This window comes from Nicotiana tabacum, chromosome 13 (assembly GCF_000715075.1).
Source record: "Nicotiana tabacum cultivar K326 chromosome 13, ASM71507v2, whole genome shotgun sequence".
NCBI classification, from domain to species: domain Eukaryota; kingdom Viridiplantae; phylum Streptophyta; class Magnoliopsida; order Solanales; family Solanaceae; genus Nicotiana; species Nicotiana tabacum.
In genome coordinates, this window is record NC_134092.1 from 133,582,792 (window position 1) to 133,608,595 (window position 25,804).

The following is a 25,804-nucleotide window of genomic DNA, read 5'->3' on the forward strand; positions in this document are numbered from 1 at the left end:
ATTTAATGGAAAACAATAAAATAACGGCCATTATTTCGATCAATAAAGTTTCGTGAGTTAATATGAAATGAAAAGAGAAACAAAAGTTCTTAAAAAAGAAATTAAAAAAATCATGGGGGAACCAAAGTAGCTTATAGTACTACTACTATAGCTGTTTTAATTTATGTGGCGGAGCTCCAATTTCGAAAGTCAAACTTTTTAATTTTCATTGTGAATTAGGACATAGAATCTTTAAGTTTTTTTTAATAATATTTATATATTTGCAAACTTTTATTTTTGACTGTGAATTCGGGCATAAAATCTTTAAGTTTTTTGAAATAAAAATTATATATTTGGAAACTATGTAAAAAATAGTGTAGGTCACAATAATTAACAATTCAAAATATATAAGAGGCATATGAAAAAATTGCGATAAAAAAATTTCGTTTGACTCTAAAAATTCGAACTCAACCACATAAATTGGGGACGGAGGGGTATTAGTATTATTAATTATTTGAATAGGCACTACTCTTGCGTCACGCCTTTGGGTTTTGGCTGTCTCTTCTTTCGGTTGTTGTAATTTGAATTTCAAAATTTGAGATTATTGGATAAATAAACATTTTTTCAAAGATTCTTTTCGAGTCAATTCTTATCCTAAATTTTGAACACAATGACAACACCATCAATTATTAACCTAGATTTAAATATTTATACGGAGGGAATTAAGCAAAAAAGAAAATCACAATTGAAAATATAATGAAGTTTACAGAAACTCTCTATCTTAGCTTGTGCATACCTGTCTTCTTAGAGTCCGTTTGGCTTAGCTGATTTAGAGTAACTGATAAACATTAGGTGCTGAAAAACACTTTTAAGTGTTGAAACTAATTTAAAAAATAAGCAGTTACGTGTTTGGATAAATATGCTGAAATTAATAATATGCAGCTGAAGAACTGGGTATATGAAGAGTTTTGTTTTAAAAAGAAGTATTTTAGGGATAGAATAGTAAATATTTTGGTCAAACTTAAAGTGCTTATAAGCTAAAATTTGATAAGTTGGGGGAGACCAACTTATGGTTTTTGGCTTATAAGCACTTAACTTATAAGTACTTTTAATTTTACCAAACACGTAGATAAGCCAAAAAGTGCTTATAAGCCAGTTTGACCAGCTTATAAGCTTAGCCAAACACCCTCTTATTTTATCCCACTTACCTCCATATATTATCTACATAGTTGAAGACAGTAATAGGTTGTGCGTTCGAGTCTACCCAAGAGTAAGGTGGGAAGATCTTGGAGGGAAGGATGCCGATGGTCTATTTGGAAACAGCCTCTCTACCCCAGGGTAGGGGTAAGGTCTGCGTACACACTACCCTCCCCAGACCTCACTAAGTGAGATTATACTGGGTTGTTGTTGTTGTTATTGTTGAAGACAGTAATAACAATATTAGATGTATATCAATGTGAGACAAACATTATGAGAGAAATTTAAAAGAGATAAAATAAATATAACTTAATTATGCTTATTCATATTCTCAAAGATGAATTGACCTAAATGTCTATTTAATTATTTTTGTTATATTACTCCATCAATTTCAATTGAAATAATATTTTCTTATTAGTTCATTTCAAAAAGAATAATATATTTATGTGTTTCAAAATAAGTTAATTTTAAATTTACCATTTTATCCTTAATAAAAAAAATTTATATCTAGACAAATATTATCATGTCACATAAAATGAACAGGAAGAAGAACAGAACAATGAAAATTGAAACATATGAAATTTAGTTTATCCTATAAGGGGTGGTTTGGTCGGGCGTATAGAATAGTGCTGAATAAGGTATATTTGTAATGCAGAGATTAGTAGTGCATAAGTTAGAATAAGAAGCTTCGAGAAAACTTGTATTTTCTAAATTATATGAAGCCAGTAAGCAAACAGCGAATCCATGGGTATTTGAACCCGAATATCTAGGAAAAAGCAGAATATTTGATGGAATGACGGGGAATCCTTTTGAACAACCCATTATAATGCAAGCATTAGTTATGAAGAGATTATTTCTTATTCACTGTTTGGTGTGGTGTATTAAAAATTAAAATGCATTGCATAATTTTGAAGAAAATTAGTTTTATACAAAAAAATCTCCATAGTCTTTAACCATACTAATGTATACATTAATAGCTTTGGTATTGTTAATACCATGGTTTGCTATGTATTAGTTATACATATAATAATTAGGATAGTACCAAATACGTTGTATAACTAATACTTGCATTAGTAAATTAGTAATACATAGATTGAAAAAGTATATCAAATAAGAGATTAATAATACCAAAAGCTAATGCATGTATTATTTTGACTAACGCATCCTACCAAACGACCCCTAAATGGTTAAAAAAAAAAAAAAAAAAAAAACCCTGTTTACCCACCCAGCTAAACGACGTCGTAAGATAACTTGAAATAGCGCCCTATCTGATATAAATTGCAGTAATAAGTTCCCTCTGTCAGGGTTTTCAAATTTCAGATTACTGAACCAACATTCTTCTCTTCACCATTCATCTCCGTACACAAAAATGGAGATTGTATCAAGTTCAATTTCTTCATGTTCTAAAGAGGATCAGAAGATCTATCAAAACTGGTTCAACTTCGTCGATTCAGGTATAGTTTCATTGATTCATTTACAAGCATTCTTCATTTTACATTTTCAGTGAAATCTCATTGGTTTATTGCTATGTTTTTGTCTTTCTATACGCAGATGGAGATGGTCGTATAACAGGAAATGATGCTACTAAGTTGTTTTCGTTGTCGAATTTATCTAGGCCTGAACTCAAACAGGTAGTGTTCTTATGTGCAGCTGTTCTGATTTTTTGTGATTTTGTCACTTTTTGGTTTTATTTTTGGTAAAAATGTAATTTATGATTGTTTATTTTGAACACGCGGTCTCCTTACCTTCCAAGCCATACTATTTTATATATCTGAATTACCGATATACACACACGCGCACACACATAGAGAGGCATATATGTATATATCATTTTTGAACTTACAGCTTTGTGTTTTATTCATAATTTTGCTATTTGTTTTTCATTAGTAATTTGTTTGTCATGAGTGATTAATAGGGTATATGCTGTGTTTGTTTTGATATTCAGTAGCTTTTGGTGGTGCGTTTCTCTAGTAATTTCTTATGTTAGAACTAGTCTTCTATTGATTGTTTATCGAGATGCCATCTGTTTCCATTAAATATTACAGTTAAATCTTAAAGTCTTTTGCATCTGGTATTGAAGTTTAATGTGGAGTAGTGGTTGCTTAATTAAAATTTATGTAAGTGTTGTTTATTGAGCCATCTTTTGGTTAAAAATGTTTACTAGCTTTATCTTCTAAGATATTGCCGAATTGCCAACCAATGAAATTAGATTGTGCATTGCTATTTTTCAGCATAAAATTACCTCAGTATGCATTGAGTTTAAGAGAATGTTAAGGGGGTTCTTTATTGTGTTTAAAGTAATATTGGTCTGCATAATTGGTGTTGTTGTTTGTTTGTGACTTCCTAGATATTAGCCTTGTGTGATAGCGTTAAATGACTAATTTGCAACTTTGTTGTGCTTTATCTATGAAGGTTTGGGCAATTGCAGATACTAAACGACAAGGTTTTTTGGGTTTCAATGAGTTTGTCACTGCAATGCAGGTGATTGCTGAAACTAAGCTTTTTTATTTCTATAAATACTGTATAGATTGATCAGGTATAACCTAAATGCCTTTTTTCTTCTACTGTAGTTGATCTCCTTGGCACAAGAAGGACGTGAGCTCAGCTCTGATCTCCTTAGGAGCAAAGGTAATGCTTCTTGATCGGTGTTTATAATCCATATTGAAGCATTTAGGTTCGCAGAGCCACAAAGTTATATAGGCTCAAGAATTTGAGCTCTATTTTTTCTATCAATGTTTTAAGCGAGGATAAGTATGATCCAGATATTTCTTGAATCACTATCTTATTATTTTCTGGGCATTATAGCTGAAAGATAAATCAGAAACTTCAGGAGTTGAATTTTGACATTCATTATATACACTTGAAAGGATTTACTGCCAATCTGCTTATTGGGCTACTCAATTTCAAAAACTGAAATTTGTAGTCAACGTACTTACTATTGCTACCAATTCATGCGACAAAGATAACACACATCTCAAGTCATTAGTGTGGAAGTGGTAAGAATAATGCATAACAATTGTTCTTGCAAGTTTTAGATCTATTCTTTTCAACACAGTAGTCAATTATCTGTCACGGGGATGAGAACATGTGAGTTTGTCGTGATTGACTCAGTTCTTGTTTCCTTTTCTCTTATTTATTTTTGTAGCTAATATGGAGTATTTGAGTCCTCCATCTATGGAAGGTTTGGATGCTTTATTATCCGTAAGTGCTTCTACAGTTCCATCTTATTTTCTTATTGTGAATTATAAGCCTGGTAATGTATGGTTTACTTTTTGCCTCCAAGTCGCAGAAGACTGATGGTTCGTCGATGAAAAAAATTGAAACAAATGGTCAGTATAAAATATCATTTCACATCAATGATGCTTTTACTCAAAAAAGAAGAAATATTAAGCCGTCTTGGCTAAATTGCCTAACTTGAAAATGCATACAGGAACTATACAACTGCAGCCACTGCCACCAATCAACTTGTTTTCCAGAAAATCTAGAAAGAAGGTGAGTTTTGATTTCTTTGGGATGTTGATGTTAAATCTATCTTGTGTGTATATGCTCCAATCTTTTCCACTCTCTGCCGAGGTAGCCTTGGCCTATGTTTTGTGCAGTTAAAAGTTTTCTTCCTATAATTATGTCTATGCATGGTAAGCTGATTGACCAGGAAAACTGATATCTCAAGTTCTTTGCCTGTAGTTTACAACATGCATAGTTGAATAAAAATGATGATTTCTCATTCTCATGAGAGCTAGTTATTTTCATTTGGCTTTAGATTGAGCTTTGTGCTATTTTTTCAAATTTATCATATAATTTTGTCTCTGTTCTTTCTAACACTTGGCTAACTCGCAGAATCAAAAGTTTCCCAAAGCCTTGTCCAAAAATGTAGTAATAGTGTCTTTACTACAAATTGGCTCTGGTTATTTTCTCATTTTTCATGTTGACCTTGCTAGTTTCTTTTCGTGTTTGCTTCAGATCCAGCCTTCTCTTACCGCTGTTACATCAGTAACTGATGGTTTGAAGAGACTATACAATGAAAAGTTGAAGCCGCTGGAACTTACTTACCGCTTTAATGATTTTGCATCTCCTGCTCTGGTGAGTAGAGGAAGAAGCTTATAGTAGTACTTTTCAGCAACCTTTTAGATGTCAAACTTGTCATTTGTTTGCGCTTATTTTTATCTGTTGTCATAGACGGAGAGCGATTTTGATGCCAAGCCTATGGTCATGCTTTTGGGACAATACTCGACCGGAAAAACCACATTTATCAAACACTTGCTAAAGAGCAATTATCCAGGTTAGTAATTTCATGTCCAATTTCTCTACTCATATTCTAATACCTGCCAATTCTTTTACCTAATGTTGATCCTTCTATTTGTTCTTTTCTTTTGACTCTTTTGGCTGAAATAGGTGCACACATCGGACCAGAGCCAACAACCGACAGATTCATTGTGGTTACGGTAAATAGGGAACTGTAATTGTTCCATATGTTTTATGCCCTTATTTAAAGATGCATAGGTCCATAATAATAAATGTATTAGTAATAATATATAAGAGTAATTCCCTTGCAATTTTTTCTCTCCAATAATGTTTCCATGGCAGTATGTTTATGACTCAATTTGATTGTTGTGCTCTTTCCATTATAGTGTCTTACAGTGATTTTTTGCTCAGTCTGGTCCAGATGAAAGGAGCATTCCTGGTAACACTATTGCTGTTCACAATGACTTGCCATTCACTGATTTGACGAAGTTTGGTGGTGCATTTTTGTCAAAATTTGAATGCTCCCAAATGCCACATTCTGTGAGTAAATATCTAGCAATTTATTTTACTTTTATACTATTATGACACGTAGTTTAAGAATTAGTCTAATAATTTTTTCCTTCATAGCTTCTTGATCATATTTCATTCGTGGACACTCCTGGAGTTTTATCCGGAGAGAAGCAAAGGACACAGAGAAGTTATGATTTTACGGGTGTCATCTCATGGTTTGCTGCAAAATGTGACATGATACTCCTCTTGTTTGACCCACATAAACTTGATATTAGTGATGAATTCAAACGAGTTATATCATCTTTGAAAGGTCATGAGGACAAAATCCGTGTAGTATTAAACAAGGCAGATCAAGTAGATACACAACAAGTAAGATATGATGATTATCAATACAAAATTACCTTATATTCACTTTTTTCTACTTCACAAGATGATTTTGCTTGATTCTAAAAGTTATTCTGCGTTTCGTTTTTATGGCAGCTGATGAGAGTTTATGGTGCATTGATGTGGTCTCTTGGAAAGGTTCTGAACACACCTGAAGTTGTGCGAGTCTATATAGGGTAAGAGAAAGGTCTTTTTAGTTCTCTATAATTTGATCAAAGTTGCTACATTATATGCTTAGAGATGATCATTTGATAGCATGCCGACTATAAAAGAAATGAAGAAAAGTTTATAGCTAACACCTTTTGTGCATGACTTTAACATTTGTCAACATTTTTAATCATAGTCATTCTTCACATGGTGTAAGCTCTCGCGACTTTTGGCTTTGCAGCTCTTTCAACGACAAACCAGTTAATGAAGAAGCTGTTGGTCTTACTGGAAAGGATCTTTTTGAAAAAGAGCAAGATGACCTTCTTGATGATTTGATAGATATTCCTAAGAAGGCTTGTGATCGTCGAGTAAGATCACCTTCCTTTTCTAATACCTCTTCTTGTCCAATGGCATTTCAATTTGCTTAACATTGTGTACCAGATGGTTTTGGATTCTCATATAAGTTTTGTACTACTGCAGATCAATGAATTTGTTAAACGTGCCAGAGCGGCAAAGATCCATTCCTACATAATTAGCCATCTTAAGAAGGAGATGCCTGCATTGATGGGCAAATCCAAAACCCAGCAGAAACTCATCCAGAATCTTGATAACGTGTTCGAAAAGGTCTCTTTCTGAACACACTTGTACTAAATGGATCTCTTTATATTTCAGATATGTGCTTATATTGAATTTACATTTACGACACAGGTCCAGAAAGAATTTCGTTTACCAGCTGGTGATTTCCCAAGTGTTGATCATTTTAGGGAAGTTTTAAGTCATTACAGTATCAATGATTTTGAGAAATTGAAGCCCAAAATGATTCAAGCTGTCGATGACATGCTCGGTCATGACATCCCAGAGCTTCTGAAGAACTTCAGAAATCCTTATGAGTAAAGCTCCTTAATGTTTGCACCACTTCAAGAAGTTTTGAGGTTGAAAGTTTTGCATGAATGATGATTCAGAATGTTACTTTTATCTTGATGTAAATTTACTGCAGTTTCGTGCATTCTTTGCGCTGTGAATTCGAACCTCATTCAGTTCGTTATGATAAATAGATAACATTCAGAGCTTAAATTTGCTGTGTCACCATCCATTCTATATTTTTTTATTCTTTTTTCTTTGAAGCAAATTTGCTTTATTGAGCCGAAGGTCTTCCGGAAACAGCCTCTCTACTTCTTATGAGCCCAGCTTAGCATATATACTACCCTTCTCAGACACCCTCGTGGGAATACATTGGGTATGTTGTTATTGTTCTTTGAAGCAAATTATATCAAAGTCAGCAGAATCAAGTTACAGATTAGTTTGCAAAATCAAGTTACAAATTAGTTTCATCATCTACGCAAATCACAAAGTTTACTTAATAAGAAAATTACTACAACATATCATCACGATAAAAGAATGGAAAGGAAAATTTTGGAAATGAAGGGCTTGATTCTCTCTTCCTTCTTCTTCTCCTCTTGGTAAACTTCCTCAAGAATTTACCTTAAGAGTAGTATCTCCAGAAATGGCCTTCCATATCTCAACAAACATAACATCATCATCATTCTTTCCTCTAGCAACATGATTATTCAGATTCGCCCCAGCTCAGGACAAGTAAACATGGGCGAAAACGGAGACCAGCTAGATACATTATCTCCACTATTCTTAAAATTCTCCATGGAAAATCCTAAAGGCATAAATCCCCAACTACAGAAATAAGCTTCTTTTCCATCAATAATTGGTGGAGGGGATGCAATTCTCACAGCTTGAAAAGCCCTCTTACAATTTCGACACGAAAATGTACAATCAACATAATCCAAAGGGTACTCATACATAACATAACAATAAGGACATGCAGTCCAGAAGCTCGGTATCTTATTTGATGCATCATTTGCATTCCCTTCTTTCTCCTTCACATTACTCGCATTATCACTAGTATTAGCAGACCTGTTTTCATTGTTCCCCACCACATTCTCATTTCTATCGGGGCGCTGTTGATTACCATGCTGCTCTACAGAAACCACTGGCTCTCGCCCTCGGGTCGAGCTCAACCCATTGCCAAATGGTGTGTTTTCTCTATTTAAGCTTCTCTCGGAAGTTACCACATTCTCATTTCTATCAGGGGGCTGTTGATTACCATGCTGCTCAACAGAAACCACCTGCTCTCGCCCTCGGGTCGAGCTCAACCCATTGCCAAATGGTGTGTTTTCTCTGTTTAAGCTTCTCTCGGAAGTTACAGGCTGTGGTTGGTTTAAATTGAAGAATGTCACAGGTTGGTCATCTGTGTTTGAAAATGAAACAGAGCTCACTGGTTGTGTCTGTTGTCTCAGAAATGTTGCAGGTTGTTGCAGCTGATGTTGTTGCTCTGTACCCGAGCTAGCCATAGAAGTCACAGATTCTTGTTCACGATTCAGAAATGTGACTGGCATAGAAAATCCAGCGTGTGGGTCTCTAACTCCAGTAGCATGTGACCCTTGATCTTGACTAGGCAAATTCACAAACACTTGGTCTGCAGTTGAACCAGGTATTTCAGAATATCCACCATGTTGCACAAAACTCACTGGAGTAGGTGTAGAAGCAACTGGGTAAAGATTAACGAAGAAACCCAGCTCTTTATCATACATACTTTTCCTCAGTGGGTTAGAAAGAACTGAAAATGCATCAACAACAAGGCGAAAAGCCTGATCTGAAAACGGAAAATTGTTGTTCTGAGGATTCAAAAGAAGAGCAAATCGGCGATACTGATCGGCGATGAATTCGAAATCTTGGGTTTGATTAGGAGGTATTTGGAGGATAGAGTAGTAATCAAAGTAGTGGTTGTTTATCCGTTTGGCGCCGGCGATTAAGGTGTCGATGATACCGAGTATTTGGTCGGTAGCGTGTGATAATGTCGGGTCGGATTCACGGGCACGGGTCGCAAATGATTTGCTGCCGACTAGGTCACGATTTGTGAGGAGTTTTTCGGCGATTGATAGCCACCGTAATGCTTCAGATGGGTTTGTCGGGGGAGGGCTATTGATGAAGAAAGGATGTTCCATTTTTAGGGTTTTAGGAAGCAATAATGGAGGAAGGAGGAAATAAGGAAAGAGAGAGTGCCTACTTATAACCTGTTTGGCAAAGCTTATTTTTGGCCAACAGTGTTTTTTTTGTTTTTTGGAAACAGCCTCTTTATCCTTCGGGGTAGGGGTAAGGTCTGCGTACATATTATCCTCCCCAGACCTTATTTGTGGGATTATACTGGGTCGTTGTTGTTGTTGTTGTTGTTGTAGTGTTTTTTTTGTTTTCGCCAACAGCATTTTTGACCAAACATTGAGGTATTTGGTCAAGCTTATTTTTGGCCAACAGTATTTTTTTTTCTTTTCGCCAACAACACTTTTGACCAAAAATTGAGGTGTTTGGCCAAACTTATTTTTGGCCAACAGTGTTTTTTTTTTCTTTTCGCCAAAAGCATTTTTGACCAAAAATTGAGGTGTTTGGCCAAGCTTTTGGAAGGGAAAAAAGTGCTTTTGAGGAGAAACAGAAGCAGTTTTGGAGAAGCAGAAAAAAAGTAACTTCTCTACAAAAGTACTTTTTTGAGAAAAATACACCTAGAAACAGTTTTTTAAAGCTTGGTCAAGCACTAATTGTTGCTCAGAAATGCTTTTCAAACTAATTAGTCAAACACAAACTGATTCTCACCAAAAGTACTTTTGAGAAAAGCACTTTTAAAAAAAATACTTATAAGTTGATTTTTGCAGCTTGGCCAAACGGGTTATTAGATTGGACGAAAAAGGACTGTGTGTGTGAAATGACATACAAGTCACATGTTGTTTGCATATTGTTTTGTTTAAACTAATAATCTTACGAGTAGTTTGGTCTGAAACAAGTTATTTCGGGATTTATTATCCCAGGATTAGTTATTTAATCCTTTTATAAAGATAAATGAACACTACAGTTACGGAATAATTAATCCCGAAATTAGTTATACCGCAATTTTATTCAATCAAACATGGGATAAACTTATTTTAAATTTAATTCCGAGATTAATTATCCATTATCTCTCGTACCAAACGAACCCTTACTACATTATGTCTCTTACAATTTTAAAATTAAGAAAATGATCTTTTCAGATCTCTTATGTGTAAAAGACCGATCTCTTACATGTAAAAATAAATCTTTCATGTGTAAAAAAAGAAGGTAAAGTTATGAAACTAAAACCAAGTTTGTAAAAAGCCATAATACCAATTGACCCGTTTTAATTTATGTAAACCTATTTAAATGGGCACGAAGTTTAAGAAAAAAAGAAATTTTTGAACTTGTAGTGTAAAATGAGATACATGTATTTTGTGTGGCTATAAATCATTATATAAAAGTATATTATTTTCAAATATGAAAAAAAGTCAATTTTTTTGACATGAACTAGAAAGAAAATATGTTCGCATAAATTGAAACGAGTGAAATATATAATATATTTTATCCGTTAAAAAATTCTTTCCTTCTTTATTTCCTAAGTAGTCTATTTCAAAAAATTTGATTTCAATATTTCCTTAATACTCTTAAGAAAATATGGCAGGCTTCAAACAACAAGTTTCAAAATTTTTACAAACATACAAATGTTATAGCGTAGTTAAGACTATATATCTCAAAATTCTTTCCTTCTTTATTAAAGATTGTATCAAGTCAAATTAAGACAATCCCTCTCTCTTTTAACCAATTTCCTTTTTCTAATCTATAAATTCTCTTATTTTAGTTTTTAAATTTAAGCCCGTTTGGACATAAGAATTTTTTTATTTTTTTTCGAAATCAGTGTTTGGCCATAAATTTTATAATTTTCATTTGAAAATGAATTTTGAAATTTTTCGAAAATTTGAAAAACTCCAAAAAATTATTTTTCAAAATTTTCTCTCAGATAACTCACAAAATTTCAAAAATAACCCAAAATTATATTCATGTCCAAATACAACACTAATTTTCAAATACTATAATTTTCACTTTTTTTTTTTTAGAATTTTATAATTCTTATATCCATGCGCCCGCTAAATTTCCCAACTATGAATTTTTGTAAGATTCTCTTAATTCATTGAATTTATCAAATACCTTTTTTGCTTCTTTGAATTTATCACAAAACAGGTGTGGGCCTTAAAATATATATATTAAACTTATTTCCCATAGTAAAAATACGTAGAAAATTTCATAATCATCAAACGGCCAAAGATCCGAATCCGAATAAAAGTAGTCCCTTTCCCATTTAATTCAGAAGTATTAAACTATTGCATTTCTATCTCCAACAAGAAAATCATCACCTTTTTTTCTCTTTAATTTTTTTTTTTTTAAAGTGTTTGAGCTTATTAGTCAGCAATGGAGAAATTAGGGAAAAGATTTCTAGGAAAAGTAGCAATTGTGACAGCTTCTACACAGGGTATAGGTTTTAGCATAGCTGAGCGCCTTGGTTTAGAAGGTGCTTCTGTTGTTATCTCCTCCAGAAAACAGGTTTGCTTTTTAAACAAAAAAATTAAAATTAGTAAAAAAAAAATTATTTTATCTTTCAGATAATTCTTTGTTAATGTATTTCATAATTTTCTTGTTTCAAATTTCAGTGACTTCTTCTAATGAGTCTGTTTAGCTTGGCCAAAGTTTGATGCTTCTGTATTTGATTGCATTTTCTAAAATTGGGTTTTCATCTTTTCACATAATTTGCTGTTGAGTGTTGATGTTTCAAGACCTTTAATCAGAGGTCTTGGGTTCGTGCCATGGAATGAAGAAATTACCGGGAGTGTTTCCCATTTAATGGGTCCTCTTTAATGGGTACTATGTGGCACGAATCACGATTAGTTGGCCATTTTACCTGATGGTTAAACAAAAAAATAGAAATTAACATTACCAGTAAAGATTCCTTTAATTCTTTATTGGATGTTTCTAGTTTGGCCAAAATTTGAAGCTTTTTCTGTGTTAGATTTGATATTTTGAAATGAGTGTTTGATTATTTTAGATATTTGTTGATATTTCATCGTTTCTTGTCAAGTTTATGTGAAATCTTCATTTGGGTATTTCTAATTTGGCCAAAGTTTGGTGCTTTTTGTGTCTTTGATTGCATATTTTATGGGTGTTTATTGAAAAAATGGGATCTTCAAGAATTTCATACGTCGATATTAGGGTAAAATACTAACATGGTTTGCTGAGTCTTCAATTTTGCTTAGAGTGGATTTTATTTGCTTGTTGTAAGTTTTGAACTATATATAGTTTGGTTGCTTGTTTGTGCATTTGGTGTTTTGACTTGAGGGTTCTTTTAATCTGTTCATTTTACAGAAAAATGTTGATGAAGCAGTACAAAAACTTAGCGATCGAGGAATCGAAGTTTTTGGAGTCGTATGTCATGTGTCCAATGCACAACAAAGGAAGAATTTGATCGACAAGACCATTCAGGTATCTCACTAGTGTATTTATCACTTGTTCAATCAATCAGATTCAGAAGTTTGAGTTCAAATGTATGGTATATATCAGATACTAATGAACTCTCAGAAGTTATTAAAAACCGAGATATGCACTAATGTCAAATTGGTTGGTGCTTGAATTCTTCACTGGCTAAATTTGCTGGTGAAAGAAACTTGTTAGCTTGTAATCCTTTTCTAGTGTGAGCATACTTTTCTTAATAACAATGGTGTGCGGGCCAGCTTACTCGCACCTTGAATATTCTACCAGCTACCCGCTACCTCTCTCACCATCATAGGTATTGCATAGGTACATAGGTACCTGGTAATTCTGCCCACCAATGTTTAGGTAGATGATAAGAAATCACTTTGTATTTTTTGTCTCTGCCAGCTTTCCAAGGTTTGCACCCACTTTTGCGTGTAAACCTGGAGATGCTTTTCCTCAATTGGTCCTCGTGCATGAGGTTCGTAGGGGAGTCTAACCGTTTCATCATATTAGAGTGATTGTTGTTTACTATTCTTAAAATGGCTGCTCTCCTCTTCAGCTTGAGATGGAGCCATTTAAGGAATCATTTAGATAAGAAGTTTGTGAAGTATATTGGACATCGATTTAGACTTTGTGAAGATATTAAATTTGTGTTCAGTGCCAGAAGCTTAATAGGTATTTGCATTCTCTATAAATTCTGGAGAGAAAAACCAAGAGTAATAAATATGAACACGGTGGACTAATAATCTATTAACGACTAATTTCCTTGATAAATGCATGTTTACCTCAATGTAATCTTTTAACTATTGGACAAGGCACCAATAGATATTTTAATGTGAAGGGTGTAGTTATGTACTGATATTAATCGCATCTGGTCCAGGTTCTTGGTATAATATTTGTGAAAGCGTCAAATTAAGGTTGATTTATGATCACAAATTAAGATAGATTTTGCTAATTGAAATTTGTCATTTTTCAGAAATATGGGAAATTAGATGTTATTGTGTCAAATGCTGCTGTAAATCCTACGGTGGATGCGATATTGGAAATTAAAGAACCAGTCCTTGACAAGTTGTGGGACATCAATGTGAAAGCCGCAATATTATTACTTCAAGTAAGTCATTTGATATGAATAAATTCAATAGAAACTTGTCTGATATGCATACTCTATAAAAATTTAATTGAGGACGTTAGAAGATGCTAATATTTTCTTTTTATCACATGTTTCAGTTTATTCTGGTTTCCATTGTAACAATATTACTTTTAATTGTTCTTGGCACGGCACATAATATTTTACTCTTTTAACCACTTACAGGATGCAGCTTCTTACCTTCAGAAGGGTTCCTCAGTTGTTATAATTTCCTCTATTGCTGGTTATACGCCACCAGCTGCCATGGGAATGTATGGAGTAACAAAAACAGCCCTTCTCGGATTGACCAAGGTACTTATTGTGGCATTATTGGCATATCAAGTAACCACATCGTATTGGGGCATTTGCACAAATGGCCTTTTCTTCGGGCACTATTTAAATTACGTCCCCATTAGCCTAAGAAGAAATATTCATTCAACTACTTTTGAAGACGAAATTTAGTCCACTGGGCTAACGAGGACAAAATTTAAAGAGTGGCCTCATAGAAAGGCTGCAAATTCCTAATTTCCTTCTAACTTGTGGGCTTTCAGGCTCTCACGGCTGAAATGGCTCCAAATACTCGTGTGAACTGTGTAGCACCAGGTTTTGTACCCACACATTTTGCTGAATTTATCACCGGAAATGCCAATGTGGTAAGTTCTCAAAATATTTGGATCTCTATCTGTCGTCAGTTAACATTTGATCAAGTTAACAGTTTATTTACTAGATGGTGCTTGTATTTAGAGGAGAGAACTTGAGGCTAAGACATTACTCAATAGGCTCGGAACAACACAAGACATGGCCGCGGCTACTGCCTATCTGGCATCAGAAGATGCTGCGTATGTAGCGGGAGAAACTCTTGTAGTTGCTGGTGGAATGCATGCAAGACTGTAGCATCCTTCTTTTAAGTCCTCCCCCATCTTTTATAATCTCGTTATCGCTTCTCCATAATAGGAAATTACCATGATATTAAAAATTATGGTCTTTGTGCTCCTTTCATTGTTTTAAAACTACACTTGAAATACAAGGGGTACTGTGTTCTCCCCCTCACTGTTCTTTCCTTGCATTTAGTGAAGTAATATCTCCTATCTTGGAGCTAACAATAACATTTACTTGTTCCTGCTTTACAATGACAACAACAAACCCACTGAAATCCCCAAAGTGGGTCCGGAGAGGATAATGTGTATGCAGACCTTACCCCTACCCTATGAAGGTAGAGAGGCTATTTTCGATAGATCCTCGGCTCAAGAACAGTGAAAATGAGGGATTTGTTCCTCCATTTAGTGAAGTACTATCTCCTATCTTGGAGCTAACAATAACACTTACTTGTTCCTGCTTTACAATAACAACAAAAAACCGAGTGAAATTTTGCAAGTGGGGTTTGTGGAGGGTAATGTGTACACAGACTTTACCTCTATCATACGATGGTAGAGAGGTTGTTTCCGATAGACCCTTGGCTCAAGAACAGTGAAAAGGAGGGATTTGTTCCTGCTTTCTTTTCAGAATTATAATGTTGAGGCGGACGTTTTTAGGTTTGTAATCTTGATTAATTTTCCAGAAATCCCTCCCTCAATAACATTTAAACCAGCTTTAGAAACCGGTAAAAACAGCACCACCAGCAAATTACAGCAATAGCAGAAATGGGATCTAGGGAGGGTAGTGTGTACACAGACCTTACCCCTACCCTGAGGAGGTAGAGAGGCTGCTTTCGAAAGACCCTTGGCTCGAGAGGAGGAATAGAAATAAGCAAATATCAACAGCAAAGGCCAGAAAGATGATACCAACAATGTATGAACCGGAAAAATAGATGGATGAAAGCAATAGCAAGAGGAAGAGGAAGAATTGCAAGCAAATATCAACAACAAAGGCCACAAAAATGATACCAACAATGTATGAACCGGAAAAATAGATGGAAGAAAGTATAGCAATAGAAACAAGCAGTAACAACGATAAGGTACTAGAAAACCGAAGCGGAAGATAGTATGAAAACAGCCATAATACTAGCAATCTAAGAACAACCGCAAAAGGTCAGTTCTACAAAGCAGATGAATCAACTTCTGATGGTTTTATAAATCCATTGTTGAACTGGTTTCACCTATAATAGTCTAATAAACCTTGTCATATCATGTCAACTGTCAATATATGCACATAAGTGGGAAGGAAGTTGAAGAAACAGAATAAAAAAAAGACAGACAAAAGCCATCTGCAGCATTGTATTCAAATTGACTTCTCTAGCAGCAAGAATACTAAATTACATCCCTCAAGAATAGCAACAAGTATATGATACATAGTACTCTCTTCTGCAACAACACCATTGAATGACCAACAGAAATCATCACAAGGAAATGGCACTTATCGTCAGATGGATCGTCGTTAGTCACCACAGCCAAGCCATCGAAATCACAGTCCCAACTATTCTGATTCTTGAACTGATAATACATGTTAAAAGCATAGGAAGCATTCCCTTTCGCGCTAAGATGGTTACAGGAAGAACCATACCCCAAAGCTGTGCAATCTGAAAGACTGCACGCGTAATCAATATTTTTTGGCAAGTCTTCTTCTGCATTATCTACCCCTTCTGGTTTTAATACACACCACCTTTTGTGCATATAGTTTACACCTTCTACTGCAACCAACCCTTTATCTTTCTGCATCTTCCCGGATAAATCTAGCTCGTATTTTGGCTTCCCATCGAACTCAAAGATTCCCCAATGCCTCTCAAAGTTACCTGGAGCAATGCTTTTCGCGTTCTCATCAATGAGACTGAATAAATATACCTCTATTCTGCCCTTCCGAGCTGGTGTTCCTTGTCCAGTTAAACAATGTTGAATCAATCCTTGGTTAAATCTCATAGCATTTTCGATATTGGCATTTTTATCTCCATCTGTTGGCCACCCTACTTCTCCAACCACGATTTTCACTTCAGGAAAACCAGCTTTCTTCAATGACCAAACAAGAGTATCGAAATTGGCATCAAACACGTTAGTATAAACATAATCGCCATCCCTAACAGGCTTGTTTGAGCCATCAAAAAAGGCAAAGTCTAATGGAAAGTAGATGTTTCCATAGAGACTGAGGTAAGGATAGATGTTAACGACGAAAGGAGCATCATTTGAATACAAATATTGGACAATCTGAATGGTTAAATCGCGTACTTCTGGCCTGAAATCACCAGCAGAAGGAACTGGATTTGACTCGGGGGAGAAGTAAATGTCAGCATTGAATGGAATAGTTGCTTTTACCTCTGACCCTAATCCTGCTTTGTTAATGGCTTCTTGAATGTTTTTCAGAGCTGGTAATATGTATGGCAGATATGTTCCGTTGTATGTTCGGAGAAATGGCTCATTTCCTACTGCAACATACCTACATTCATTAGAGAATTGAAACTGAGAAAAGCTACTTAGAAATTTAAAAGCAACTCTCAAGAATCCTCCTATTTAACAAGTGCATATATTTTGATTTAAAAAAAAAAAGGTAGTCCGGTGCATTAAGCTCCCGTTATGCACGGGGTCCGGAAAGGGTTGAACCACAAGGGTCTATTGTACGCAACCTTACCCTGCATTTTTGCAAGAGGCTATTTCCAATGCTCGAAATCGTGATCTTCTGATCACATGACAGCAATTTTACCAATTACGTCAAGATTCCCCTTCCGTATATTTTGATAAAACAAAGGAAAATACTTGAACAACCAAGGACTAATGGAAGTTCAAACCACAACAGATGCGGATCAATTCTTATATTGTCCATGTTTCCCTTCCCTTACCTCGTCTCCCAATGTACAACAATAACAACAACAACGCCTCAGTCTCAAATAAATTGGGATCCGTTGTATGAATCCTTATTGACCATGGTTTTCCATTTAAGCTCTAACTCTTATCGTCACATACCAAATGAAAATAAAAGTAAAATTGCTCGAGCTATGATTTTTGGGAAAGAAGAAATAAATTGAAATTCTTGGAAATAAATTGCACAAACCTCTACAAACTATATAACTAGTGCATTTCTTATGACGATGCTATCCGGGCCGGCTCGCATGCACTTCGACTGTTTCATCGGGTACCTGCTACCTCCCACCAACACAGTTACCGAATAGTTTTGACGTTTAGACAGATGGGAAGAAATCACCTAGTATTTAACTATTGCATTTCTTATGATGATGTTATTCGTACTATTTCATCGGGTACATGCTACCTCCCACCAATACAGTGACCGAATAATTTTGACGTTTAGACATATGGGAATCACCTAGTATTTAACTATTGCATTTATTATGACGATGCTATCTGTGCTAGCTTGCACACACCTCGACTATTCCATCAGGTCCCTGCAACCTCCCATCAGCACAAGTACCGAATAATTCTACCGTTTAGGCGGATGGGAAGATGAACCACCTAGTATTTAACTAATGCATTTCTTTTTCCATGATTTTTAGTAAAGAAGATGAAATTAAAGAAACAAGGAGGCTATGAAATGAAACTTTTGAACCTGATTTTGACACCACCAGTATAAGCATAAGCAGAGACATTTTCTTGGACCCAAGCAGCAGCCATTAAAGGATCAGCACTCATATCATGCAACATGAAGTTAGGAATAGCAAGCATAACTTGAATATCAGTACCAACTAAAGCATTCAAAATATTTTCATCTGCCTCAAACAATTTCACTTTATCAAATCCATTGTCTTTCAGCATTTTCACCACACTCTTTGGTGGTAACTGTTGAGTTGCCATTGTACCCCAGTTTACTCCTACACTACCCCAACACCTTGTCAACATTCCCATAAATGTAAATAATCCTACAATGCACAAAATCAAGAAATCTTGATCATTTCTTCTACCCATTCTCATTTTTTTCCTTTATCTTAGCTCCCTTCAATGAATCTTGAAAATTTAATCTCCCTTTCTTGTAAGCCAAAGAGTGTGTGTGAGAGAGAGAGAGAGAGTGTGTGCGTAAAGTTTACAGGGGAATGAATGGAATCTTGATTCAGTTATTCAGTTAAGGAGGCAGGAGCCCAGCCATTTTGCGCTTCTAAGAATTGTCAGAAATATCAGTTTTTTTTTAGTGTTATTTAAATTGCTTTTTAATAACAGTCTAAAATGTAGTACATGTTATAAATATATTATATTATGGATGTTCATTTAGTATTTCGTTGTAAATAAGCTTCCTGAATAAGCTTATCCATATGGGACTCCACCGTAAATATGTTTATCTATTTAGTACTATATTGGAAATAAGCTTCCTGAAGAAGCTTATCACTTCGGTACCCGGTTATGGATAAACATTACCCCCAGTATAAGTTTATCCATACCGGGTGTAATAGGCTTATCTTTTCAGTACCCAGTTATGGATAAACATTACCCCCGGTAAAAGATTATCCATACCGGGTATAATAAGCTTATCCATTCAATACTCCGTTATGGATAAATATTGCTCTCAGTAGAAGATTATCCATATCTGGTACAGCAGCAGCTTACACAGCAGCTTGTAGCAGCTTACACAGCAGCTTGTCGTAGCAGCTTACACAGCAGCTTATAGTAGCTTACACTGCAGCTTGTAGTAGCAGCTTACACAGCAGCTTGTAGTAGCAGCTTACAGAGCAGCTTCCTTTCTTCTATAAATAGAAGAGATTTCAGTTCATTATGTACATCAGTTTGAGTTCGAATAATATATCAGTTTCTCTCTATACTTGTCTTTACTTTACAGTCTTTATTTTATAACACGTTATCAGCACGAAGCTCTACCATCTCGAGCAAATATTTTGAAAGTATCTGAGGTAAGAACTTTCTTTTCCTAAATAATGTGAAATCTTTCTAAACTTGAATTTGTAGCCCTGGATATATCGGGCAAAAGCTACATGTCTTGGGTGCTTGATGCTGAAATTCATCTTGATGCGATGGGTCTGGCAGACACCATCAAGGATAAAAACCAGGCATCAAACCAAGACCGTGCCAAAGCAATGATATTCCTACGCCATCACCTTGATGAGGGCCTGAAAATGGAATATCTCACTATTAAAGATCCAGTCATACTGTGGAATAATTTGAAAGATAGATATGACCACCTGAAGATGGTCGTTCTTCCACAGGCACGTTATGATTGGACTCATCTAAGGCTACAAGATTTTAAATCTATCAGTGAGTATAATTCTGCTATGTTCAGAATTATTTCCCAATTAAAATTATGTGGTGATAATATTACTGATCATGATATGTTGGAGAAAACTTTCACCACTTTTCATGCCTCGAATATGCTCCTGCAGCAGCAATATCGAGAGATGAGATTTAAAAAGTATTCTGAACTTATCTCACATCTTCTTATAGCAGAGCAACATAATGGGCTATTAATGAAAAATCATGAAAGCCGACCTATTGGTTCTTGTCCATTCCCTGAAGTGAATGAGACGAACTTCCACCAAGCTAAACGTGGAAGAGGTCATGGCCCCAGTCGTGGTCATGGCCGTGGTCGGGGAAGAAACCCCAATCATGGTAATAATAATGCACCAAAGAAGCCTCCTCACCACCAGCAGTGGAAAAGGAAGGAACAAAAGCATGAAGCGGTGCAAGCGCCAAATGTAGAAAATGCATGCTATAGATGTGGAGGAAAAGGGCACTGGTCACGTACTTGTTGTACGCCAAAGCACCTGGTTGAGCTTTATCAAGCCTCCCTGAAGAAGACAGAGAAAAATGCTGAAGCAAATTTTATTTCTGAAGATAATTTAGACTTTATGCATTTGGATGTAGCTGATTACTTTGCACTCCCATAAGGAGAAATAAGTCATGTAATCGATAGTGAATCTGTAGAAATGTAAATATTTTAATTTTTGTTGTTTGTAATAGATAGTATGGTTATGTAATTGTTGTACATAAATAAAAGTTATACTTTGATAATGATGTTTACTATAATATATTTTATTTATGTTATTTTGAAGAATATGGATAACCCTCAAATTATGTTTGGATCAAAGACAAATCATGAAGATATTTGTGTTATTGATAGTGGAACAACTCATGCCATATTCAACGATCAGAAATACTTTTCTTATTTGCATAAGGAAAAAGCAAATGTTTCAACAATTTCTGGTAATATAAGTTTGATTGAAGGCTCCGGAAGAGCCATAATATTTCTGTCTAAGGGAACAAAACTTATTATAGACAATGCATTGTTCTCCTCCAAGTCCCGAAGAAACTTGTTGAGTTTTATAGATATCCGCCGAAATGGGTATCATGTAGAGACAATAGATGAAATGAACAGGGAATATCTTTATATTACAAAGAATATTTCTGGCCAGAAATGCATTGTAGAAAAGTTACCAACTTTATCTTCTGGCTTATACTATTCAAAAATTAGTACAATTGAAGCACACTCTATCGTAAACCAGAAGTTTACGGATTCAAATACTTTTGTGCTTTGGCATGGCCGTTTGGGCCATCCCGGATCAATAATGATGAGACGAATTACTAAAAATTCGAGTGGGCATCCATTAAAGAACTTGAAGATTCTTACAAATGACGAATTTTCTTATGATGCTTGTTATCAAGGAAAAATGATCACTAGACCATCACCGATGAAGGTTGGTATTGAATCCCCTGCCTTTTTAGAGCGTATACATGGGGATATATGTGGACCTATTCACCCACCAAGTGGGTTGTTTAGATATTTTATGGTCCTAATAGATGCATCTTCAAGATGGTCTCATGTGTGCCTACTATCATCTCGCAACCTGGCGTTTGCAAAGCTATTAGCCCAAATAATTCGATTAAGGGCACAATTCCCAGATTATCCTATAAAGGCTATTCGCCTTGATAATGCTGGAGAATTCTCATCTCAAGCTTTTGATGATTATTGTCTATCAGTTGGGATAAAAGTTGAACATCCTGTAGCTTATGTTCATACTCAAAATGGCCTTGTAGAGTCATTTATTACACGCCTGCAATTGATAGCAAGACCACTACTTATGAAAACAAAATTGCCCACTACTGTTTGGGGCCATGCTATCTTGCATGCAGCATCACTTATCCGTCTCAGACCGACACATTATAATAAATATTCTCCGTCACAATTAGTTTTTGGTCATGAACCAAATATTGTCCATCTACGAATTTTCGGATGTGTTGTATATGTGCCAGTAGCACCACCACAACGTAGTAAGATGGGACCACAGAGAAGGATAGGAATATATGTTGGGTTTGAATCACCCTCTATTATTCGCTATCTTGAACCATTGACAGGAGATTTATTTACTGCTCGATTTGCAGATTGTCGGTTTGATGAAACAAATTTCCCACAATTAGGGGGAGAGAAAAAAGAAATCAAAAGAGAAATTATGTGGAAAGTTTCATCATTATCTCACTTTGATCCCCGTACCCCTATATGTAATCAGGAGGTCCAGAAGATCATCCATTTACAGAATATAGCAAATCAAATGTCAGAAGCATTTACTGATTTGAAAAGGATAACTAAGTCACATATCCCAGCAGAGAATGTGCCTATCCGAATTGATGTCCCAGTAGGACCATCTACTAGCATGGGAGCTAGTGAACCTAAAGCACGCCTGAAGCGTGGTAGGCCTTTGGGTTCTAAGGATCGAAATCCTCGAAAAAGAAAATCGACAAATGATCAAAACGATACTATGAAGGGATCTCCTGAAGAGACCCAAAATCTGATTAGTTCTGAGATTCCTGAAGAAATCAATGAACCCGAAGCTCATGTGAGTGAGGAACTTTTAATAAGTTCGAACGGTGATGGGATTAATTTAAATCGATTTGAAATAGTGGTGGATAATATTTTTGCATATAATGTTGCACTTAATATTATGCAAGATAGTGAGGATCTTGAACCTCGATTTGTCGAAGAATGTCGACAAAGATCTGATTGGCCAAAATGGCAAGAGGCAATTCAATCGGAATTGAAGTCACTTGCTAAAAGAGAGGTCTTTGGACCAGTAGTCCAAACACCTGCTGGTATAAAACCAGTTGGTCATAAATGGGTTTTTGTGCGAAAAAGGAATGATAAAAATGAAGTTGAAAGATACAAAGCTCGCCTTGTTGCACAAGGATTCTCACAACGACCTGGAGTCGATTTTGATGAAACATATGCACCTGTTATGGATGCCATAACATTTCGATATCTCATCAGTTTAGCACTACATGAAAAGCTTGAAATATATCTAATGGATGTAGTTACAGCTTATCTGTACGGTTCACTTGATAATGAAATTTATATGAAAATTCCTGAATGATTTAGGAAATGTATTCAATCAGATTACAAAGATTTTTGTACGGTTTAAAGCAATCTGGGCGCATGTGGTATAATCGCCTTAGTGAATATTTGCTGAAAGAAGGTTACATAAATGATGTTATTTGTCCATGTATTTTTATAAAGAAAATGGCATCAGGATTTGTTATACTTTCTGTTTATGTTGATGACATAAATCTTGTTGGAACTCCAGAAGAGCTCCAAAAGGCAATTGAATATCTTAAGAAAGAATTTGAGATGAAAGATCTTGGAAAGACAAAACTTTGTCTTGGTCTGCAAATTGAATATTTAGCAGACGAGATCTTTTTCCATCAATCTGCCTATACAGAAAGGGTCTTAAAACGCTATTACATGGACAAAGCGCACCCATTGAGTACACCAATGGTTGTTCGATCACTTGAAGTGAATAAGGATTTGTTCCGACCTCCAGAAGAGGACGAGGAACTCCTTGGTCCCGAAGTACCCTATCTCAGTGCAATTGGTGCACTAATGTATCTTGCTAATGCTACAAGGCCTGACATAGCATTTTCTGTTAATTTACTAGCAAGATATAGTTCTTCTCCTACACGGAGACATTGGAACGGGATTAAGCATATATTGCGATATTTAAAGGGAACTCTTGATATGGGTTTGTTTTATGCTAACAAAGATAGTGCAGACCTTGTTGGTTATGCAGATGCAGGTTATTTATCTGATCCCCATAAAGCTCGATCTCAAACCGGCTACGTATTTACATATGGAGGTACTATCATATCATGGCGCTCCACAAAGCAATCTATTGTTGCTACTTCTTCAAATCACGCTGAGATAATAGCTATTCATGAAGCAAGTAGGGAATGCGTATGGTTGAGATCAATAATTCATTTTATTCGAGAAAAATGTGGTTTGGAATGTGAGAAAAGACCCACAATTTTATACGAAGACAATGCTGCATGCATAGCCCAATTGAAGGGAGGATTTATAAAAGGAGATAGAACGAAGCACATTTCACCAAAATTATTCTACACACACGATCTTCAGAAAAATGGTGACATTGATGTGCAACAAATCCGTTCAAGTGATAATCCAGCAGATTTATTCACTAAATCTTTGCCAACTTCAACTTTTGAGAAGATGGTATACAAGATTGGAATGCGGAGACTCAAATATTTGAAACAAGGTTTTCATCAGGGGAGTAAAATACGCGATGCACTCTTTTTCCCTTACTAAGGTTTTTTTCCCATGGGGTTTTCCTTATAAGGTTTTTAATGAGGCACCTAACAATGCGTATTACTAAATATGTGTACTCTTTTTCCTTCACTAGAATTTTTTTCCCACGTGGTTTTTCCTAGTGAGGTTTTAATGAGACACATTATCTTTTAATGAACATCCAAGGGGGAGTGTTATAAATATATTATATTATGGATGTTCATTTAGTACTCCGTTGTAAATAAGCTTCCTGAATAAGCTTATCCATATGGGACTCCACCGTAAATATGTTTATCTATTTAGTACTATATTGGAAATAAGCTTCCTGAAGAAGCTTATCACTTCGGTACCCGGTTATGGATAAACATTACCCCCAGTATAAGTTTATCCATACCGGGTATAATAGGCTTATCTTTTCAGTACCCAGTTATGGATAAACATTACCCCCGGTAAAAGATTATCCATACCGGGTATAATAAGCTTATCCATTCAATACTCCGTTATGGATAAATATTGCTCTCAGTAGAAGATTATCCATATCTGGTACAGCAGCAGCTTACACAGCAGCTTGTAGCAGCTTACACAGCAGCTTGTCGTAGCAGCTTACACAGCAGCTTATAGTAGCTTACACTGCAGCTTGTAGTAGCAGCTTACACAGCAGCTTGTAGTAGCAGCTTACAGAGCAGCTTCCTTTCTTCTATAAATAGAAGAGATTTCAGTTCATTATGTACATCAGTTTGAGTTCGAATAATATATCAGTTTCTCTCTATACTTGTCTTTACTTTACAGTCTTTATTTTATAACAGTACAAAGCTAAGAAAAATAGCAGAAAGAAATTAAAAAGAGAAAAATGTGTGATACTATTATTATTTAAATTAAAGGGAGCCAAAATCAATTCCTAACTAACTGGACACGTGGACACTACTTAACGCTGTCCACGTTAAAGTAAGGTAACTAATTTTTTTGGTCACATTAAATCAATTGAAATTACCTACTACAGTCTACAAAAGTAAAATCAAGAAAGTTTATCTATTTTACTTGCATTGATGGAAATATTTACTTAAGGCTGTTTGTGTAAAGCTAAGTTAACAAAAAGTAATTTTGTAAATTTACTTTTATAATGATTATTAATTATTTTATTGTTATTATAATTGATAAAATTCAGTTATTTTGATGGAACAAAAAAATATCATTTCATTGTTATAGTGGATAAATTAGAACCAGCTTGTCAACTTCTTTCTTCTCCTTTTCTCTTTTTTTTTAAAAGAATGGTTAATTGTGCAATCAAACTTCTCTATAACGGTTTCGTTTGTTCAAAATCTTTTTAATTGTTATAACGAAGTGTTGTTACAAAGAACATATATTATAACATAGCATAAAAATTAATTCCAAAAGAAATTTAGC

General features: G+C 35.2%; 4 protein-coding genes across 6 annotated transcripts; 2 read left to right on the forward strand and 2 right to left on the reverse strand.

Moving 5' to 3' along the window:
* The first annotated feature begins 2,365 nt into the window (after positions 1-2,365).
* On the forward strand, positions 2,366-7,528 carry LOC107823084 (EH domain-containing protein 1-like). Of its 2 annotated transcripts, none has more exons than XM_016649681.2 (16): positions 2,366-2,630; positions 2,728-2,807; positions 3,589-3,657; positions 3,747-3,804; positions 4,322-4,377; positions 4,466-4,505; positions 4,607-4,668; positions 5,137-5,256; positions 5,353-5,455; positions 5,569-5,618; positions 5,830-5,958; positions 6,046-6,297; positions 6,409-6,488; positions 6,701-6,827; positions 6,940-7,083; positions 7,168-7,528. In XM_016649681.2, the coding sequence occupies exons 1-16, from the start codon at positions 2,546-2,548 to the stop codon at positions 7,351-7,353; spliced, it is 1,641 nt and encodes a 546-aa protein (XP_016505167.1). In that variant the 5' UTR covers positions 2,366-2,545; the 3' UTR covers positions 7,354-7,528. The 2 variants fall into 2 exon arrangements, with proteins under 2 accessions (XP_016505167.1, XP_016505166.1); XM_016649680.2 differs by having other exon boundaries at positions 2,485-2,630; positions 4,460-4,505.
* A 207-nt stretch (positions 7,529-7,735) lies between these two features.
* Positions 7,736-9,525, reverse strand: LOC107798928 (uncharacterized). The gene has a single exon (XM_016621956.2). It carries the CDS (start codon positions 9,474-9,476, stop codon positions 8,028-8,030), a length of 1,449 nt encoding a protein of 482 aa, XP_016477442.2. The 5' UTR covers positions 9,477-9,525; the 3' UTR covers positions 7,736-8,027.
* Positions 9,526-11,624: 2,099 nt separating this feature from the next.
* LOC107823087 (tropinone reductase-like 3) lies at positions 11,625-15,081 on the forward strand. 2 transcript variants are annotated; one of them, XM_016649684.2, is made up of 6 exons: positions 11,625-11,907; positions 12,724-12,840; positions 13,808-13,942; positions 14,144-14,269; positions 14,509-14,610; positions 14,685-15,023. In XM_016649684.2, exons 1-6 carry the CDS (start codon positions 11,776-11,778, stop codon positions 14,802-14,804), a joined length of 732 nt encoding a protein of 243 aa, XP_016505170.1. In that variant the 5' UTR covers positions 11,625-11,775; the 3' UTR covers positions 14,805-15,023. The 2 variants fall into 2 exon arrangements, with proteins under 2 accessions (XP_016505170.1, XP_016505169.1); XM_016649683.2 differs by having other exon boundaries at positions 11,626-11,907; positions 14,702-15,081.
* Positions 15,082-16,203: 1,122 nt separating this feature from the next.
* Positions 16,204-18,798, reverse strand: LOC107823083 (glucan endo-1,3-beta-glucosidase 8-like). The gene is made up of 2 exons (XM_016649679.2): positions 18,443-18,798; positions 16,204-17,320 (listed from the first exon to the last, which is right to left on the reverse strand). The coding sequence occupies exons 1-2, from the start codon at positions 18,796-18,798 to the stop codon at positions 16,204-16,206; spliced, it is 1,473 nt and encodes a 490-aa protein (XP_016505165.2).
* Positions 18,799-25,804: the final 7,006 nt, after the last annotated feature.

Coding starts and splice junctions, on each gene's coding strand:
- LOC107823084 (XM_016649680.2), top strand. CDS start 2,546: ATGGAGATTGTATCAAGTTCAATTTCTTCATGTTCTAAAGAGGATCAG. Junction 3,658..3,746: donor AGTTTGTCACTGCAATGCAG/GTGATTGCTGAA, acceptor CTTCTACTGTAG/TTGATCTCCTTGGCACAAGA. Junction 4,378..4,459: donor GTTTGGATGCTTTATTATCC/GTAAGTGCTTCT, acceptor TTTGCCTCCAAG/TCGCAGAAGACTGATGGTTC.
- LOC107798928 (XM_016621956.2), bottom strand. CDS start 9,476: ATGGAACATCCTTTCTTCATCAATAGCCCTCCCCCGACAAACCCATCT.
- LOC107823083 (XM_016649679.2), bottom strand. CDS start 18,798: ATGGGTAGAAGAAATGATCAAGATTTCTTGATTTTGTGCATTGTAGGA. Junction 17,321..18,442: donor ACTGGTGGTGTCAAAATCAG/GTTCAAAAGTTT, acceptor TAATGAATGTAG/GTATGTTGCAGTAGGAAATG.
- LOC107823087 (XM_016649683.2), top strand. CDS start 11,776: ATGGAGAAATTAGGGAAAAGATTTCTAGGAAAAGTAGCAATTGTGACA. Junction 11,908..12,723: donor TTATCTCCTCCAGAAAACAG/GTTTGCTTTTTA, acceptor TTCATTTTACAG/AAAAATGTTGATGAAGCAGT. Junction 14,611..14,701: donor TCACCGGAAATGCCAATGTG/GTAAGTTCTCAA, acceptor GCTTGTATTTAG/AGGAGAGAACTTGAGGCTAA.